Source organism: Mustela nigripes, chromosome 3 (assembly GCF_022355385.1).
Source record: "Mustela nigripes isolate SB6536 chromosome 3, MUSNIG.SB6536, whole genome shotgun sequence".
NCBI lineage: Eukaryota > Metazoa > Chordata > Mammalia > Carnivora > Mustelidae > Mustela > Mustela nigripes.
In genome coordinates, this window is record NC_081559.1 from 190,168,672 (window position 1) to 190,186,685 (window position 18,014).

The 18,014-nt window shown below is 46.6% G+C and overlaps 1 protein-coding gene across 1 annotated transcript in view; it reads right to left on the reverse strand.

Moving 5' to 3' along the window:
- The window catches only part of ZFAT (zinc finger and AT-hook domain containing), a 188,897-nt gene that overhangs the window by 83,615 nt on the left and 87,268 nt on the right, over positions 1 to 18,014 (reverse strand). Inside the window, exons 8-10 of the mRNA XM_059395207.1 lie at positions 11,628 to 11,715; positions 9,683 to 9,832; positions 8,142 to 8,315 (exon numbers count right to left, since the gene is read on the reverse strand). Of these exons, the coding sequence (XP_059251190.1) occupies positions 8,142 to 8,315; positions 9,683 to 9,832; positions 11,628 to 11,715 (412 nt within the window). The remainder of the gene's footprint in view (positions 1 to 8,141; positions 8,316 to 9,682; positions 9,833 to 11,627; positions 11,716 to 18,014) is intronic.

An 18,014-nucleotide genomic window follows, 5' to 3' on the forward strand; every position in this document is an offset into this window, starting at 1 on the left:
GCACAGCCCTCCCATCTGCAGGGACTTGTACAATGGCAAATCAGGACAGAAATAGCCACGGCAGTAAAAATACAGTTAAAGAAGCCTCCATGCTTTCTTCAAGGGCTGAACTTCAGGCAACAGCAGACTTAAGAGACAGACGGTTCTCTGTAATTAGCCATCAGTTCTGATACAAGGAGGAATGCATCAACATCAGGCATGGAAAGAGACAGAAGGCAGCCCAGAGCCAGAGAAAAGAACAGGACCGAGGTTACAGATGCTGGTCCAGGCGTCTGCAACCTGCCGCTGAGAGCCCTCCACCCCGGTGAGGTTTCTGGTCACCCAGCCTTCTGCGACAGTCAGATCTATAGTCTAAGCTGACTCTTCAGGAAGCTGCATGGCTCGTTTTATCCCAGGGGCTGTCATTCTCATGGTTTAGAAAGACCTGAGAAGAACTTCAGGTAGACCCAGACAGGGTGCCACCCAGAGCGTGGCACAAACATCAGCCCGCCCCCTGCTGTCCATCACCCAGACACCTGCGGGGACGGTGAGCCTCAGACATCCACCATGTCCATGCCCCCTTCACCTTGACTCCAGGGTGAGCTGGCCGAAGGGTAAGAGGGACAAGGATGCTGTGCAGAGACCAGTCTCGCTGAAGCCTCATACACGAACTTGGAAGGATGGACCACCTGGTTGCTCAGATACCATCTTCTACTGAAGAGCTTCCTGGCTCCAGAGTGCATGCTTTTAGAAGTAAAAAGACCACGGGTAAGTGGGGCTACTTTATCTGACAAGGACTCTGCTTGTAGAGGAAGGAGGAGAAAAATAACCATACTTACACCTAGAATATTTCCATATGTAGCCATAGGATCTCTTATTAGAAACTGAAGGAGCCTGGGGAAAAATGGTACTTCCTCCACTCAGACCTAAGTTCCACACTCGACTCTCCACTTGTCTAATTATGATGCACACAAGAGTGCTTGAAGCTCGGAGAATTCCTCTTTGTAAGTTTTACCAGAAAACTTCTTAACTCAAGTGTATGAGGGCAGGTTGGATGGGGCCGGGGAGGACCCACAGGAATCAACACTGAGCTAAAGAGCTTTTTATTCATGACTAGGGGATTCTCGATGGATTACGTAACAGGAAAACACTGCGCCATCTCACCTGCCCCACGTGCTGGGGGCAGCAGAATCCTGGGAAAGCCTCTACACCACACACGCAGAGGCCCTCTTTAACGTCAAAAAGGGAAAAATGCGCTACAGCATGATTTTGCATGAAATTCTCTCACACTGCTGGCATACACGCAAAGGGTTTAATCAGGCCCTTACGAGATCTATGCGTCTCTTTGTACATATAGACTAGCAAACCTTTTTAATGGAAACCTCCGCCCATCCTGACCTCTCCCCTCTAAAGCAGAGTAATGAGCTCCTCTGGGAAACAAGCGTGCATAAACAGGAGCACATCCCTTCAAGGAAGCCCATCAATGTGAAAACACGGATCTACACGCAGGCGAAAGGACAGGACGGTCACTCAGTTCCTTTTTACTTAATTGAGAGCAGGAAGATTCATTTAATAGTGAGTTCCTCCACCATATTTTAAAACACCCAATTCACAGGCATATGATGTAATACAATATCTGAAAGCGGAGAGGCAGAAAAGGAATTTGCACTTTTCAAGAGCTTCCACATTCCAACGACTGTCTACAAGGCACTTTACGTTTTCTTCACTCGTTCAGCCCACAAACATTTATTGAGCACCTACTGTAAGCCAGGCGTCGCTCGAAGTGCTGGGGTACAAAACGAAGCAAATGCAATAGGTCAAGAGTCCCCACGTGACGAGCTTACAGTCGAGTGAAGACCTGGAAAATCATGAACAAGGAAATTACAATGCCCAGGAGAGGCAGAGAGGTCTAAGGAGAAAGAGAGAAGGGCATGGACCTGGCGAGTATGAAAACAGCAAAGAGGTGGACGCCTCTGGAGAGGAGAGAGTCAGAGGAGAGCCACAGTGAGGAGGGTGGAGACTGAGGGGTGAGGGGGAGGCTCAGTCAGGCCCGTCGCTCTGGCCGCGGTCTGGGAGCTGACCGTGGGGGCAAGGCCAGAAGCAGGGAGAGCATCGGGCGGCAACAGCAAGAAAGGAGGCACGAGGCTGAGGCGGCACTGACAAATGTCACTCCACAAGGACGCTGGGAGGGGAAACTGAAGGAGAACATGCAGAAGGGGCTAACGGGCAGGCCATGGGCAGGGTGTGAGTGAGACAGTCAACAATGACCTGAGCTGCTGGCTCAGGTGACCGTCAAGGAGTGGCCACTGACGGACACGTGGACGGGAGGGGTCAGCCAACCTTGGTACCCCCAGGGCCAAACCCAGCCTGTTTCTGTGCAGCTGGGAGTGCCGAATGGCTTTTACATTTTTCAAGGTTTATGGGAAAAAAAACAAATCAAAAAGAAGGCAATACAGCAGGAACCACATGTGGCAGTCAAAATCTCAAATATTTCTTACATTTTTTCCCCAAGTTTGGTGACCCCTGGCCCGCAGGAGACACAGGTCTGGGGCAGATGGGGAGCTGACGCTGCACAGGCTAAGTCTGAGGTGACTTTAGACGTGCAGGTGCAGATGCTAAAGGGGCAGCTGGGCTGGTGGAGCCTGGGGGAGAGGACGGGGCTGGCAGCGGAAGCTGGGAAGCCTTCCACGCGACTAGTGTGTGAGCACGGGGGGAACGCGGACAGGCGCTAGGGGACGAGCACAGAAGTGTGCGGACTTCAGAGAGCGGGAGGTCACAGCTAAGGCGGTCCCAGAAAAGGAGACCAAGAAGGAAAAGCCAAAATGGCAGCGGAGCCCAAGCGAGTAGGGGGCACTTCCTGTCATTGGATCCTCAAGCCCGTCAGGCACAGGGCCATACTGATCCCTGTTTGATAAGGAAACTGAGGTTCAGCAAAGTGACCTGACCAAGGCCACCCTATGAGGCAGTGGCAAGCAAGACTACAAAACTCGGGCCTCTGTCACCTTGCCTACCCCACATCGTTTCTCTGTGGGACAAGCTGTTGAACTGTTACCAGTACAACAGATCCACTAAAAACCAAGTCCTCCCAGGCAGGTTTTAAAGCAATGCTTGCTTCCAAATAAAGAGCTAATTCAACGTTTAGAGGCTAACAGCCTCATCAAAGCAACCAAACCCCTAGCACCAGCACTGTCCCTGAGGAACTCAAGGCCCATGTGATGGTCACACAGCTCACAAGGGCATCCCCGTGTGGGAGAGCATGTCCTCCTTTGGTGGAGTGAAAGGTTTTTTGTTTGTTTGTTTGTTTACTTGACCAGTTTCTAAGTTTATCCAAAGGAGTAAGAGATAAATGAGAAAAACTAAGAGATGTCCATAAAAAACAAAAAGGAGTAACATGTGTGCATGATCAAATTTATTATAAAAAAAGCACCTAATAAAACAATATACTAGAACAGATACTACTGAACAGACCAAAATCTCAAAACATGCCCAGCATCTTGAGAGACTGGCATTCCAAAATAAAAGGAAAAGGACTGACTTCCCTACAAATACGCTGAATCAACTGAAAATTGTTTAAAAAAATATATCAAAACCACACACCACATACCAAAATAAATTTGAAGAATATTCATTTTAATAAATGTTATAAACTATAAAAGTAGAACTTGAAAAAGTACAAAAGAAGTTTCTCCTAAGATGAGGGAGGTTTCTTTAAACACAGAAAATCATGAAGAAAAAAAATAATATCAAAACCACATCAAGATATCACCTTAATCCAGTCAGAATGGCAAAAACCGACAAACCAAGAAACAACAAATGTTGTTGAGGATGCAAAGAAAGGGGAACCCTCTTACACTGCTGGTGGAAATGCAAGTTGGTGCAGCCACTTTGGAAAACAATGTGGAGATTCCTTAAAAAATTAAAAATAGAGCTTCCCTATGACCCTGCAATTGCAATACTGGGTATTTACCCCGAAGATACAGATGTAGTAAAAAGAAGGGTCACATGTACCCCAATGTTCACAGAAGCAATGGCCACAATAGCCAAACTGTGGAAAGAGCCAAGATGCCCTTCAACAGGTGAATGGATAAAGATATGGTCCATATATACTATGGAGTACTATGCCTCCATCAGGAAGGATGAATACCCAACTTTTATATCAACATGGTCGGGACTGGAGGAGATTATGCTGAGTAAAATAAGTCAAGCAGAAAGAGTCAATTATCATACGGTTTCGCTTTATTTGTGGAGCATAAGGAATAACATGGAGGACATGAGGAGAAGGAAAGGAAAAGTGAATTGGGGGAAATCGGAGGGGGAGACAAACCATGGGAAATAAACTGGGGGTTTTAGAAGGGAGGGAGTGGGGGGATGGGTTAGCCTGGTGGTGGATACGAGGGAGGGCACGGATCGCAGGGAGCACTGGATGCAAACAATGAATCGTGGAACACGACATCAAAAACTAATGATGTGGTGACTAACACAACATAATAAAAAAATAAATAAAAAATAATTGTGACTGTCTTATGTAAAATAACAATAATAAAGGATAGGACTGGTAAGCTTAAATATGCAAGGCTATTTAACTTATTTTATAAAAAGATGTGTCAAATTAAACGTAAAGGCAAATGTTAAGTTACAGGGAAATATTTACACAATATGACAAACCCCTGAGATACAGAAAGCTTTTAGGAATCCTCAAAATACAATGTGAGTGCTACCAAAAATGTGGGTAGGAGATGGAACTAAGCTTTTGTTCTAAGCTTTTTTAAAATTGGAAAGAAAAAGGAGGGCCAGTGGTTTAGTTACAGCTGAAGAGCAGATCGCCCTGGAGCTGGAACACTGGGCTGGCAAACCACATATCCAGCTGGCCTTCGAGAAAACACGAGACCAAGGGAAGTCCTGGTAGCCCTGGGGAAGCCGGTACCACCGGGTGAAGCCATAATGCCCCATGTCACAGAGCATGGGCCGAGAGAGACCCAGGGGCTGTCGAGATCTCGCATCCTTATCCTGTCCCACCAAACTCGGACCCACGTGGGGCAGGAAGGGGGTGCACCGAGGCAGCAGGACTCCCCCATCCTGGTGCTATTCTCATGGCACCTAATACATGATGCCTTTCTTGCCAGACTGGTGAGTGTCTGAAAACAAGACATGACTTTACAGATGCCTCAAACTCCAAAAAATGTCAGGGGAAGAAAAAAAAAAAAAAAAGAAAAGAATCAATCCAAATTTCCTGTTTTGTTAAAAATATTTCATGTCTGGGGCGCCTGGGTGGCTCAATGGGTTAAAACCTCTGCCTTCGGCTCCTGGGATGGAGACCCGCATCCACTCTCTGCTCAGCGGGGGGCCTGTTTCTCTCTCTCTCTCTGCCTACTTGTGATCTCTCTCTCTGTGTCTAATAAATAATAAAATCTTTAAAAAAAATTTCATGTCTGCAAGGCCTTTCCTTCTGGAGGGTCGTCTCACCGTTTCGAGGACACACCATCAGTGCCCATCTGAGTTCCCTTCCCGGCTGAAGGGCTCAGGGAAGCAAGTGAAGTGAGAGGTCGACGGGCTGCGTGTGTCACCGTCACCTCAGCCCTCCCTCCACATCCGACAGCAGTCAGTCCAGGCCCCCGATTAGACACACAAACTTCTTGAATCCCTGCAGGCCAGAACCCAGACCTCTGAGCCAGGCATGAGGCCACAGCACCCCAAGATGCCCCCCAGACACCACCACCACAGCCCAGGGGACACCCCAGACTTCCTGGCGCTGACAACTGCTGTTTCCCATTAGCGGCACTGTATTATCTGGGATTTCAGTGTATCATTGCTTCCAAGTCAAGAAATACCAGTAAGCCTTATTGTTTGTGGAGGTACAGAATTCATGAACAATTACATGATTTAATGCTTTCATTACTCAGGGTAAGACTGCTTTACTGTCACTGCATTTTTAATTATTTTGCTTACAGATTTTCTTATTTACGGCACACTGCTTGGGTCTGAACAGTTACAGCTCTGGCCTTCCTGAGCCTTAGGCAAGCCCTGGATCTTTAGTTCTAACGAAGCCTAGCTCAGCGCGCAGCCTCTCCATTAGCCCCTCAAGCTCACCCAGATGCACAAACAACAGGATGGATTCCCTAGAACATTCTTAAAATACAGGTATGACCTAATGGCTATCATCCTGTAAGTTCTAAAATCACAAATAATTGTTGAAATCAATCCAATTTTTAGAGTGAACTCCAATTTTTGTAAATAATTGTGCTAAAATAGAAATAGATTTATAAATATGATTTACTAATATTATTACATAAAATAATAACCAGACCTTCCCACAACTGGGGTTTTTAAAGGAAAATAAAAAATGCTAAAACAGCTTTTATGGTTTAGCTGCCTGTCTTTCTTTTTTCTCTAATTTACATTTAATTAGCCAACATACAGCACATCTTTAGTTTTAATGTAGCGTTCAGTGATTGAATAGTTGCGTATAACACCCAGTGCTCATCACAACATGTGCCCTCCCTAATACCCACCACAGGGCTCCCCTATGAAACCCTCAGATTGTTTCCCGGAGTCCAGAGTCTTTCACGGTTTGTCTGCCTCTCTGATTTCTCTCCCTTTGGATTTCCCTCCCTTCCCCCACGTTCCTCCATGTTATTCTTTATGTTCCACATATGAGTGAAACCATATAATTATCTTTCTCTGCTTGACTTATTTCACTCAGCTTAATCCCCACCAATTCCATCCATGTTGATGCAAACAGTGGGCATTCATCTTTTCTGATGGCTGCGTAATATTCCATTGTGTATATGGACCACATATTCTTTATCCATTCGTCTGTTGAAGGACAGCTCAGCTCCTTCCACAATTTGGCTATTGTGGACATTGCTGCTATGAACACTGGGGTGCATATGGCCCTTCTTTTCACTACATCGTAACTATGCAGTAAATACCTAGAATACCTAGTAGTGCAATTGTGAGATCATGGGGTAGCTTTATTTTTAACTTCCTGAGGAACCTCCATACTGTTTCCGAGAGTGGCTGCACCAGACTGCGATCCCACCAACAGTGTTAGAGGGTTCCTTTCCTCCACATCCCCAACATTTGCTGTTCCCTGTCTAATTAACTTTAGCCACTCTAACTGGTGGAAGGTGGTACCTCATTGTAGCTTTAATTTGTACTTCCCTGACGACTAGTGATACAGAGCATTTTTTCATGTGTCTATTGGCCATTTACATGTCTTCGTTGGAGAAGTGTCTGTTCATGTCTTCTGCCCATTTCTGGACTGGATTATCTGTTTTTTGGGTCTTGAGTTTGATAAATTCTTCATAGATCTTAGAAACCTAAATGCCTATCTTCCTATAATAATCCTGCTTTCCTTTCCTCCATCCTGCCCCTGCTCCATTGGCCACTGTCAGCACTGCCCACCACCCCTCCTGCCCCCAGCAACTCACACCCTTCTCCCCAAGGCTGCTGAGCCCCTTCCATTGCAGCAACCCCCTTAATCATGGCTCGCATACTTCTCTTCCTCCCCACTAGGCTATAAACTCCTTGGTGGCAGAAACTGTTCCTTACTGACTCCATACCCCAGGGAGGACTAGGACATAGTAAGAACTCAATCAATAGTTCTTAAGAATGAATGAAATTAGAAATCTACTCAAATGTACTTCACATTTGATCTTGAGATCAAATCTGCCCAAGTATTGTTCATATTTTACACTGAGCCCCATTCTGGACTGAGTAAAAACCCTGAGGTGGCTTGGATGATAAGCGTCCACTAGGAAACATCAGGTCAGATGTGATCATGGCTGCCCCTCCAGGTCCTCAGGTTCAGGTGTGGATGGAGGGCTGAAGAGGACTAAAATTTCCAGATCAAGGCCTCCTGAGGGTACCTTATTTCTGGAAGCAGCATCCCCTCCACACCCACCCACGCACGCACACAAGCACGCGCACACGTGCACACACACCCAGCACTGGGGGAGGTCAGGCAGGGCTCTAGTCCTGAGCATGGGACAAGAGGAAGCAGGAAGATCTTTCTGTTCTTTCAGAACTGAAATTCTAAAAGACCCAGCTCTTTCTTGCCTGCGGACACATGCGCTATTTCTGCTGGACTTGGAATATCAGCTTCCAACTCCACTTTCAAGAGGGAGAAAAAAACTAATTATGCTATGGAGTCATTTACTCACCGTCAGCTGTGTGAAGGAGCTTGTGACTTTTCAATGTTCCTTTCGATTTGAATTTCTTGCCACACATGTCACATAGGTGGGTCTTCTCAGTGCTGTGACGATTCATATGAGCCTTGAGGTTACTCTTGCTGCGAGTGGCGTACTCACACAAAGAACATTTGAAGGGTTTCACACCTACCAGAAGAGGGGGAAATACATACATGTATATATAATTAAATCACACGGACACAGAGACATACCCTACATATGTGTGTGCATGTGTGTGCACACCCACATCGAACAAAGCAGTGCACTTGCCTGTCCCTAGACAACCCACACACGGGCCTGGCCACGCTCTCCTCCATGCTGCTCTGCCCGACAGCCAAGCCCTGTCCTCCTGGATCTGCCAGGACTTCCCCCTGTGCAGCTTGTTCTGGCTTGCCCAAGCCAAGGCCCCTGCTGCCCTCTCAGTGTTCCCACGTCCTGAAGCCCCGCTAGCCGAGCCGCTAGAGTGCACTGTGAGTCATCGGCACCCGCCCCTCCCCGCAGCCCAGGAACTCCTCGCTGGCAGAGCGTGTTCTGCAGCCCACAACCATGACATCGCACTGAACCGAGAGAAACTGACCCACGTGAGAGTCAACAAGGGCCTGTGCAGAAATCAATGGGATCGGCCCCCAGGATCAGCGGGGAAAGCACATTTCCATAAACTAAGCAGAGCCTTAGGACACGTGCTGCTGGTAGGCTAAAGGCTTGGACTGTGGGGCATCCTGGCTGCTCCCCCTTCACTCGACAGACACCTACTGAGGGCCTCCTCTGGAGCACTCACTCCCTGAAGGGCTCTGAAGATGAGAAGCCATGGTGTCTGTCGCCGCCCAGAGGGAGTTGCAAAACAAAAAGACTGTGACACCCAGAGTAACGTGTACAGGAGGAGGGACACGGTGCCCAATCCTGAGCACGGGAAGGACCGATACACTGCGCGCCCAGCATTTTCACCCCTTGTCTACAAGACCCAAGACGTAGCAGTGAAGGAAATCGAGGCTTCACCGAGGCTTCGGGGTGTGCCTGGGGCACAGAGGGCAGGTGCTTGGGTCCTGGTAGATAAACATGGCCTCCCAACCTTGGCTTTGGGCTCTGCTCTTTCTGTCTTGGCTGGGTCCCTACTCCACCATTTACTGAACTGTTCGCCTCTCCCTCCCTGACGGTGCCTCCCCCAAGGCCTGAGAACAGGTGTTTCAGTCCTCCCAGCAGAAAACACGTCATCCTTTGTCCTCTCCAGGAGCCCTCTGCCTGCAGCACTCCAGCTTCCTAAGTCATAGGCGGGAGCTCAGCAAACATCCAGGAGATGCACACACCTCCGCTCACTGCAGCTGCCCCCGAACGGGCAGCGACTGAACGCCCTGAGCTTCGCTGGCCAATGGACACATTTCTTAGGAAGGTTCAGGAAGCGGAAGGACGTCTAACCGCCGGGCATATGACAGGATGGCTTCCTCGTCAAGTACGCCCACATGGGGAATGGAGGCACAAAACGCACATGGGGGTCCACCTGGGAGAGGAGTACTCACCTTCGTGAGCCCAGATATGACGCTGAAGGTCGGAGCCGTTCTTCATGAAATAGAAATCGCAGTACGGGCACTTCATGGCTCGCTTCCCGATCAGACCTTTCAGCTGAACCCTCCGCCCGAGCACCTCGGAAATAGTGCTCATGGACACCTCTAGAAGGAAAGAAGGGGCATCTTCAGAAGCCAAAGAGGATCGGTCCCCCCAAGACGTCCGGGAACCTTGTGACCGCACCCCAACACCCTGGCTGGTCCCAGCAGTGCTCACGTGGCCGATCGATATGTGCCCCCCCAAGTCACGTGACAGAACTCATGCCTGAAAACTGAACCAGACTCTGATCATGTCTCAGATCTAAATACCCATGAGCATAAAATGTGAGGGATGGAGAAACAAGACCATGAGGCACCTTCAAACAAATGCAGGACACGAAATCATGTACGAAAAGCAACCCAGTCCCTCCAAGGAACGGATGTCACGGGAACAAACGTGAGGTGTGGTGAACCACAGGATATTAGAAACTCAAGTGACATAACAAGTAAAAGCAACATGCCTGGGTCTTGATTCACACAGTCTTGTGTTGACTGAGGAAATTTTAAATGAACTAATGGTAGGGAGTAATAAAGAAACACCATCAATTAATTCTGCTTGTTTTGCTTATACTCCAAAAACAACTTGATTAGCATCCCAAAGTTCTTTTTACAGGGAAATGATCTAAGTGCAGGACCTACTTTAAGATATTCTAGAACAAAAAGTCTGGAGGGCTGAGACACGAAACCAGTCTGACAGAATGCACATGAGTATGGCACCTGTGGGGGTTCCTCGTATTATTCTGTGTTTTGTATATATTTGAAGTTCAGACCAAAGACAAAGCACACCTCACATAGGTTCCTGAGACAGGGTGACCGGTTTAGATGAGTGTCCTGGGCTCACACTGGACACCCGGTGACAGGCCAGAATGAGGCCATCAGAGAATCCCATAATCTATGTGTTCCCACACGGATGAAGGTCTTAAGGCTCCATCTGGTCCCAGATAAAACACGAGTATTGGTGAACTCTGTTATTTCTTTACTTTTCTTCCATATCACTTATAATCAGCAAGTCGGTGTCCTAGCCCAGGAGCAGATACAAAATAAAGCAGATACAAAGGGGACACGGATGCGGGGAAAGGTGCTTGGCTTACCTGTTCCTCATTTATACCACACATAGTCCTCTCGGGCCTGCCCGATGGGAGGCTGGGGACCTGGGACTAGACCATAACAATGGCGGCCCTTCCCCAAGGTTCTCACGGGGAGCGAGGGCAGGAGAAGTGCCAATGACCTGAACACAAGGGTCAGCGCACAGAGGGTGGGGATATGGCCCTCCCCCAGGTGGGGAGCCCCCAAATCCTCCCCAAGGATGGGACTCCAAGGAAGAACATAGAGAATGAACAGGAATTAGCGGAGTGGAGGAAATGTGTCCCAGGTGGTGAAAACAGAGGTGTGACAGGCGTGAATACCCAAGCGGCTCGTGCTTCACACCTCCGAGTAGCCAAAGAGACCCATGTGGGGAGACCCGAGGCGACGGTCACTCCAGCTCAGCAAGGCTCCTCAGCCTGTGAGCGCGCACCCCTCCCGGACCACCATGGTGGGCACCAAACTTCTCGTGGGTTCCCAGGGAGTGGCGTCAAGGTCAGACCTCCTTGTAAGTGACCCACCCAAAGGCATTCCAAGTGAACACGCAAAGGGAGGAGGGAGACGGGAGTGGGGGGGGATCTATCCAAGACCAAAGGAAAGGACAAAATGAAGGAATTACAACAACTTCCCAACGTTAAACTAACGTAATCACGTCCGTCGAGTTCACTCATCCTTTCCCCCCCTTATGCCCATCCCGTGCCGTTGATAAAGAACGCTGTGTGTCAAAGTAAACAAAAGCCCTTTCAAATTAATCCCCCTCCAAAACACATAACCTTACCAGGATGGTTGGTCTTGATATGCGACTTTATCAATCGGTCTTCTGAAAAAGACTTTTCACACACTGGACAAGAGTAACTCCTTTTGTCCTTAACAGAAAGAGAGCATAATCAATGGAGTGTCTCATTCAAACCTGGGCTCCGTGGGAAGACCGCCACCACCGCCACCACCGCCACGGCTGCCGCCACCACCGCTAGACCACAGTGCACCTTTGCAAACACAGTGACATGCCGCCTGCACCTGGCCCCACACAGCCTGGGGAGCTCCGGAGCGCAGAAGGGAGGGGCGGGGCTTACAGGTGATGGTCCGATAGAGGTGGCCAGGCCGGCAGAGCGCAGGGCTTGGCCTCGAGGTCTACCGTGCAGACCGGCGCTGCTCCACGACGCAACGCGTATTATGTCCTCCAGTGCTCTCTGCGTGGTGTGTGGGGGGTTTCATAGAAGTTATTTCACTAAGACTTGCACCACTTTTAATGGATAGGCATCCTGATGTTCATGTTACAGATTAAGACAGGAGGCCAAGGGTGATGAGCCCCACGTCTGAGAGGAAGAGCCAGTTTCTGAACCCAAGATGCTCCCCCCACCCCCACAGCTCCTACGACTCCCAAGGCCCGCCTCCCACTGAGGCTGCGAGTAAGGAGTTCATTCCGCCCTGCTCCCTGCTTCACTGACCCCGCTAACTGCCACGCTACGTTCTCACTATACGGGAGGCTCTTGTGAATGGTCAAGCTGTACCTTTTGCTCACCTTTTCCTTCAGCTCACTGTAGGGCTACTTCACATGGCAATTTTCCCCCAAAGAGTGGGTGTTATGGGTTCAACTGTGTCCCCTGCAAAATTCATATTAAAGTCCTAAACCCCAGTACTTTAGAATGAGACCTTATTTGGAAATAGGTCATTGCAGAAGTTATGGTGGTGGGGCGGGGCGGGGGGCAGTGGTGGTGGCAAATCCAACATGACTGGTGTCCCGATTTTTAAAAAAAGGAACTCTGGGCACAGACATGCACATGGGGATGCCACGTGAAGAAGGCGGCAGAAATCCAGGTAATCCAGGTGACGAGACTGCAAGCCAAGGAACAACAGAGATTTTGCTAGAAAAAACCAGAAGCTAGGATAAAGGGCAAAGAACAGACTCTCCCTCAGGAAGTCCTCAGGAAGAAGTAACCATGCCGACACCTCGATCTTGGAATCCTGGCCTCCAGAACTAGGAGGCGATAACCCACTCATAGGCAGGGGGCCCTAGGGGCTCATATAGGGGGCAAGCAGACAAAGGGAAAGGCCACAGCCAGCCTCCACCTGGGCAACAGGTGCTTCGGACGGGGGGAGGGGCAGACAGACGGCACAGGGCACTGCGTGCGAATTTGCTCCCACCCGCCCTCAGCGTCCCCACCAGGGAAGACCACCAATGAGGCAGCATTAGCACAAGCTCACCAGGCGGAGAAACACCATGAACCCACGATGAGCTGCGAAGTGTGACCTATGTTAAACTGCACGAGCCCACAAGAAAGGCAGGAGCTGTGGCTACAAGGAACGTTTTCGGGCTCTTGCATGTTCTAGGACGTTAACAGTCCCTGCTCACCTTGAGGTACAGGAGGACGAGTTCCCACCACTGAATGAGCACCTACAAGGAGCTCGACATTGTACCAAGTGCTCTCCATGTCTTGTGAATGAGTCAGTCACCCCACAATGCAGTCTACTCACACCAATAAATCATGACAGCAATAGCAACCATTTCTTTAAAACTTCCTCATGCAGAGTGCTGTGCTCTGCACACCACATCCTACAAGGCATCTGAGAAGCTGTTCAAGGTTCACACCACCCCCAGAGAGCAGAGGTAGGTGTCCAGACCAGACCTGTGTACTCCAGAGTTCCTGCTCCTACAAGACAGTGACTAGGAGTATGGACTCACGGCTCTGAGTCCCTAGGTCCAAATTCTGGCTTCACCACTTATTAGCTGGGGAACTTTGGGCAAGTGACTTCACCTGTTAATGTCCTGGTTTCTTCGTTTATAAAATGGCAATAAAAACAGCCTCCTTGCTAGGAGGAAAAAGGAAATTAAAAACACATAAAGTGGACTTCCAATTTCCGGCCCAGCACATAAGAAGCTTGGAAATCTGCACTCCACCCTAACAACAAATGAAATGTTGGACATACTGAAAAAGCAACAACTCTTCTTAATCCATTAGATCCATTAAATTATAGGGCAAGCCACTGCCCCCCAAGCTGGAGAGAAGGCAGAGAATCATGACTTCTGGGAGCACAAACCCACAAGCAAAAAGCTCTCTGAGAACCAGGACCTGGGGGTAGGGGGTGCATTTTGAAATATACCACAGCATTCTGTTCCTCAGGGGAAACCAATTAACCAGCACCTAACCTGCTGGGGCATTACTAGAGACTAAGCTACCTGGGGGAAGGGAAATACCCACCTCCAGCCACCTACTACATTCTTCCATGTGTGAGAAAGGACACTACCAAACCCAGACCCCTTTAGCCATCCTTCCCCACCTAAAGGAGCTGGGAAAAAAACGAGAAATACTGGAAACGTTCATGTCCAGGGGCAGAGACTCACCAAGAGACGGAGACCTAATCACAGACTAGAGAATGAGCTCCCAACCCCACACCTTACCAATACATTAATAAAAGCCTAATATAGTTCTTTGTACCTAGCTTTAAAGGAAGAAAAAAATTACAAGACACACTAAAAAGCAAAACACATAGTTTGAAGAGACAGAGCAAGCACAGAACCAGACTCAGATAAGGCAAGGATGCTGGGATTACCGGACTGAACATTTAAAACAACTCTGATTCGCATGCTCAGGGTCTACTAGATGATGCAGAGAGGAGGCAAAAGACATAGCCCATAACGAAAGCAGAGACATGAACATTCTCAGAAAGAACCAACAAAGAAATGCTAGAGATCAAAACTACTGCCACAGAAGTGAAGAATGCCTCCGATGGAGGAGTAAGGGACTGGACACAGCTGAGGAAAGAATTTCTGAGCTTATAGGTATCTCCAAAGAAATCTGTAAAACTGAAAAGCAGGCAGGAAAGAAGACTGATGGAAACAGAAGAGAATATCCAAAGACTGTAGGACGACAGAAGGTGTAAAATGCATGTAGTGAGAATATGAGAAGAAAGAGATAAAGGAAATGAAGAAATACGTGAAATGATAATGACTGAGAATTTCCCTTATGAGATGTCAAACACCAAAACAGATCCCAAACGCTCAGAAAACACCAAATAGGAATAATACCAAAGAAACTAAACCTATCCTGTTTGAACGACAGTAAACCTAAAGGTAAATAAAAAGTACTGAACAAAGCCAAGGTTGGCAGGGAGGACACTTCACCTCTAGAGAAGCAGAGGTAAGAATTATACCCAACTTCTCAGAAACCACACAAGAAGAGAACAGAGTGAAATATTTATAGGGCTGAAAGAAAAAAAGAAAAACACCAATGCAGAATTCTGTACCCTGCAAAAGTATCCTTCAAAAAGGAAGGAGAAATACAGACTTCCTCAGACAAACAAAAATTAAAGGAATTTGTTACTGCTAAGAACTGTCTTACAAAAAATATTAAAATAAGATAAAGCTAGAAGATTGATCTGCATAAAGAAAGAGCACTAGAGAAGGAAGAAGTGAAGGTAAGATTAAAACATTTATCTTAATCTTTCTTTTTTTTTTTAAAGATTTTATTTATTTATCAGAGAGAGAGAGCGAGCACAGGCAGACAGAGGCAGAGGGAGAAGGAGGCTCCCTGCCGAGCAAGGAGCCCGATGCGGGACTCGATCCCAGGATGCTGGGATCATGACCTGAGCCGAAGGCAGCTGCTTAACCAACTGAGCCACCCAGGCGTCCCCATTTATCTTAATCTTAATTGTTCTAACAGAAGGTTTGTTCAAAATAATAACAGCAACAATGTATTCAATAAGTTTTCTGTATACATATGCTTATATAAAAGTGAAATAAGTATCAGCAGTGATACAAGGGGTATGAAGAATGAATTGGGATTATTTTGTTATTACAAGGTACTTACACTATCCATTAAGTGGAACAGTGCTATTTGAAAATCAACTTGGATCATATATAAGTGTATACCACAAGTTCTATGGTAACCCCTAGAAAAAGTAATACATAAATAAAATAAAATTTAAAAAGTGTAACTAATAATGCTAAGAAAGGAGAGAAAATGAAATCCTATAAAATGCTCAATTAAAACTACAAACGAGGGGTGCCTGGGTGGCTCAGTCAGTTAAGCATCTGCCTTGGGCTCAGGTCATGATTTCAGGGTCCTGGGATCAAGCCCCTTGTTAAGATCCCTGGTTAGCAAGGAGTCTGCTTGTCCTTCTGACCCTCCCGCAGCTCATGCTCTCTCTCTCTTTCTCATTCTCAGAAAAATAAATATAATCTTAAAAAAATAAATAAATAAAACTACAAACAACAGAAAAGATCAGAACATAAAGGAACAGAGAACAAGGGCAACAAATAGAAAACACTAACAAATATGATCAATATTAATTCAACTATATCAGTAATCACTCTATCAATGATCTAAATGTACCAATTAAAAGACAGAGATTGCCAAGATAGATCAAGAAGCAAGATTCAACTATATGTTGGCTGTAAGAAACCTCCTTTAAATCTAAGACATATACAGATTAAAAGGAAATGATACCACGCTGACACTAATCAGAAAAAAGGAGAAGTAGCTTTATAAATTTCAGACAGAACAGACTTCAAGGATAGTTACCAGTTATAAAAAGGGACACCACATAACGTTCAAGGGATCAATTCTCCAAGAAGACATAGCTGAATCCACTACTTTAGTTGGAGACTTCAACGCCCCTCTGTAAGAAATGGACAGATCCAGCAGGCAGAAAATCAGTAAGAACACGGTTGAATTCAACACCACCATCAATCAACTGGCAATAATTGACAACTATAGACGGCTTCTTCCAACAGCCACAGAATACACATTCTTCTCAAGGTCACATAAAACATTCACCAAAATAGACCACATTCTGGGCCACAAAATACCCCTCAACAAACTGAAAAGGACAGAAATCATAGAGTCTGCTCACAGACCCTGATGGATTAAACTAGTCATCAGTAACAGAAACATAGCTGGACCACTGCAAAATATGCACAAATTAAACAGTAAACTTTTAAAAGAACAAGTCGAAGAAGAACTCTCGGGAAATTTTTTTTTTAATTTTAAACTAAATAAAAATGAAAACACAAATTATCAAAATCTATGAAAAGCAACGAAAGCTGTACTTAGAGGGAAATTTATATAATGCCAAATGTGTAATATTAGAAAAGAAGAAAGACCTAAAATTAACCATCTAAGCTTCCGCCTTAGGAAAGTAGGAAAAAAGATGAGTAAATTAAAGCCAGATTAAGCAGAAAAAAAAAATTAGAAATTAGAACAGAAATCAAATAAATTAAAAATAGGAAATCACAAATACCATATGACTTCACTCATATGTGAAATTTAAGAAACAGATGAACATAGGGGAAGAGGATAAAAAAAGAGAGAAGGAGGCAAACCATAAGGGACAATTAACTAGAGAGAACAAACCGAGGCTTCTGGGGGGATGAGGGCGGGGGCTGGGCTAGAGGGGTGACGGGTACTAAGGAGGGCACCTGTTGGGGTGAGCACTGGGTGGTACATAAGTGATGAACCACTAAGTTCTACTCCTGGAACCCATATCATACTATATGTTAACTAACTGGAATTTAAATAAAAATTTGAAAATACATACCGGTATACAGGAAATCAACAGAGAAAAATCAACAAAACCAAAACCTAATGCTTTGAAAAGATCACTGAAATCATGAATCCTGAGGCAAAAGAGAGGCCACAAGTTACTAGTAAAAGAAATGGAAATGGAAAAGAGAAGATACTACTGAAAAGGGGGACAAAGCACAGATCCCCTGAACATGAAAAAGACAGTAAAGGAATACCATGAATATATCCATGCCCACAAATCTGACAACCTAGATGAAACAGACCAATTCTTTAAAAGACACAATCTGCCGATACCCCCAAAGAAAGAGTCATAACTGTCCCATCTCTAGTTAAAGAAATGGCACCAATATAATAATGTTGCCAAACAAGGGGTGCTTCAGTGGCTCCGTTGGTTGAGCATCTGACCTTCAGTTTTGGCTCAGGTCATGAACTCTGGATCGCGAGACTGAGCCCTGCATCAGGCTCCACGGTCAGCGAGGAGTCCGCTTGAGATTCTCTCTTTCCCCTCTCCGTCTGCCCCTCCCCTCACTCTTAGGCACTCTCTCTCAAAACAGGTAAATCTTTAAAAAAATAATAATAATCTTCCAAAACAAAAAGTACCAAGAGAATTCTACCAAACATATAAGGAAGAGGGGCAGCCT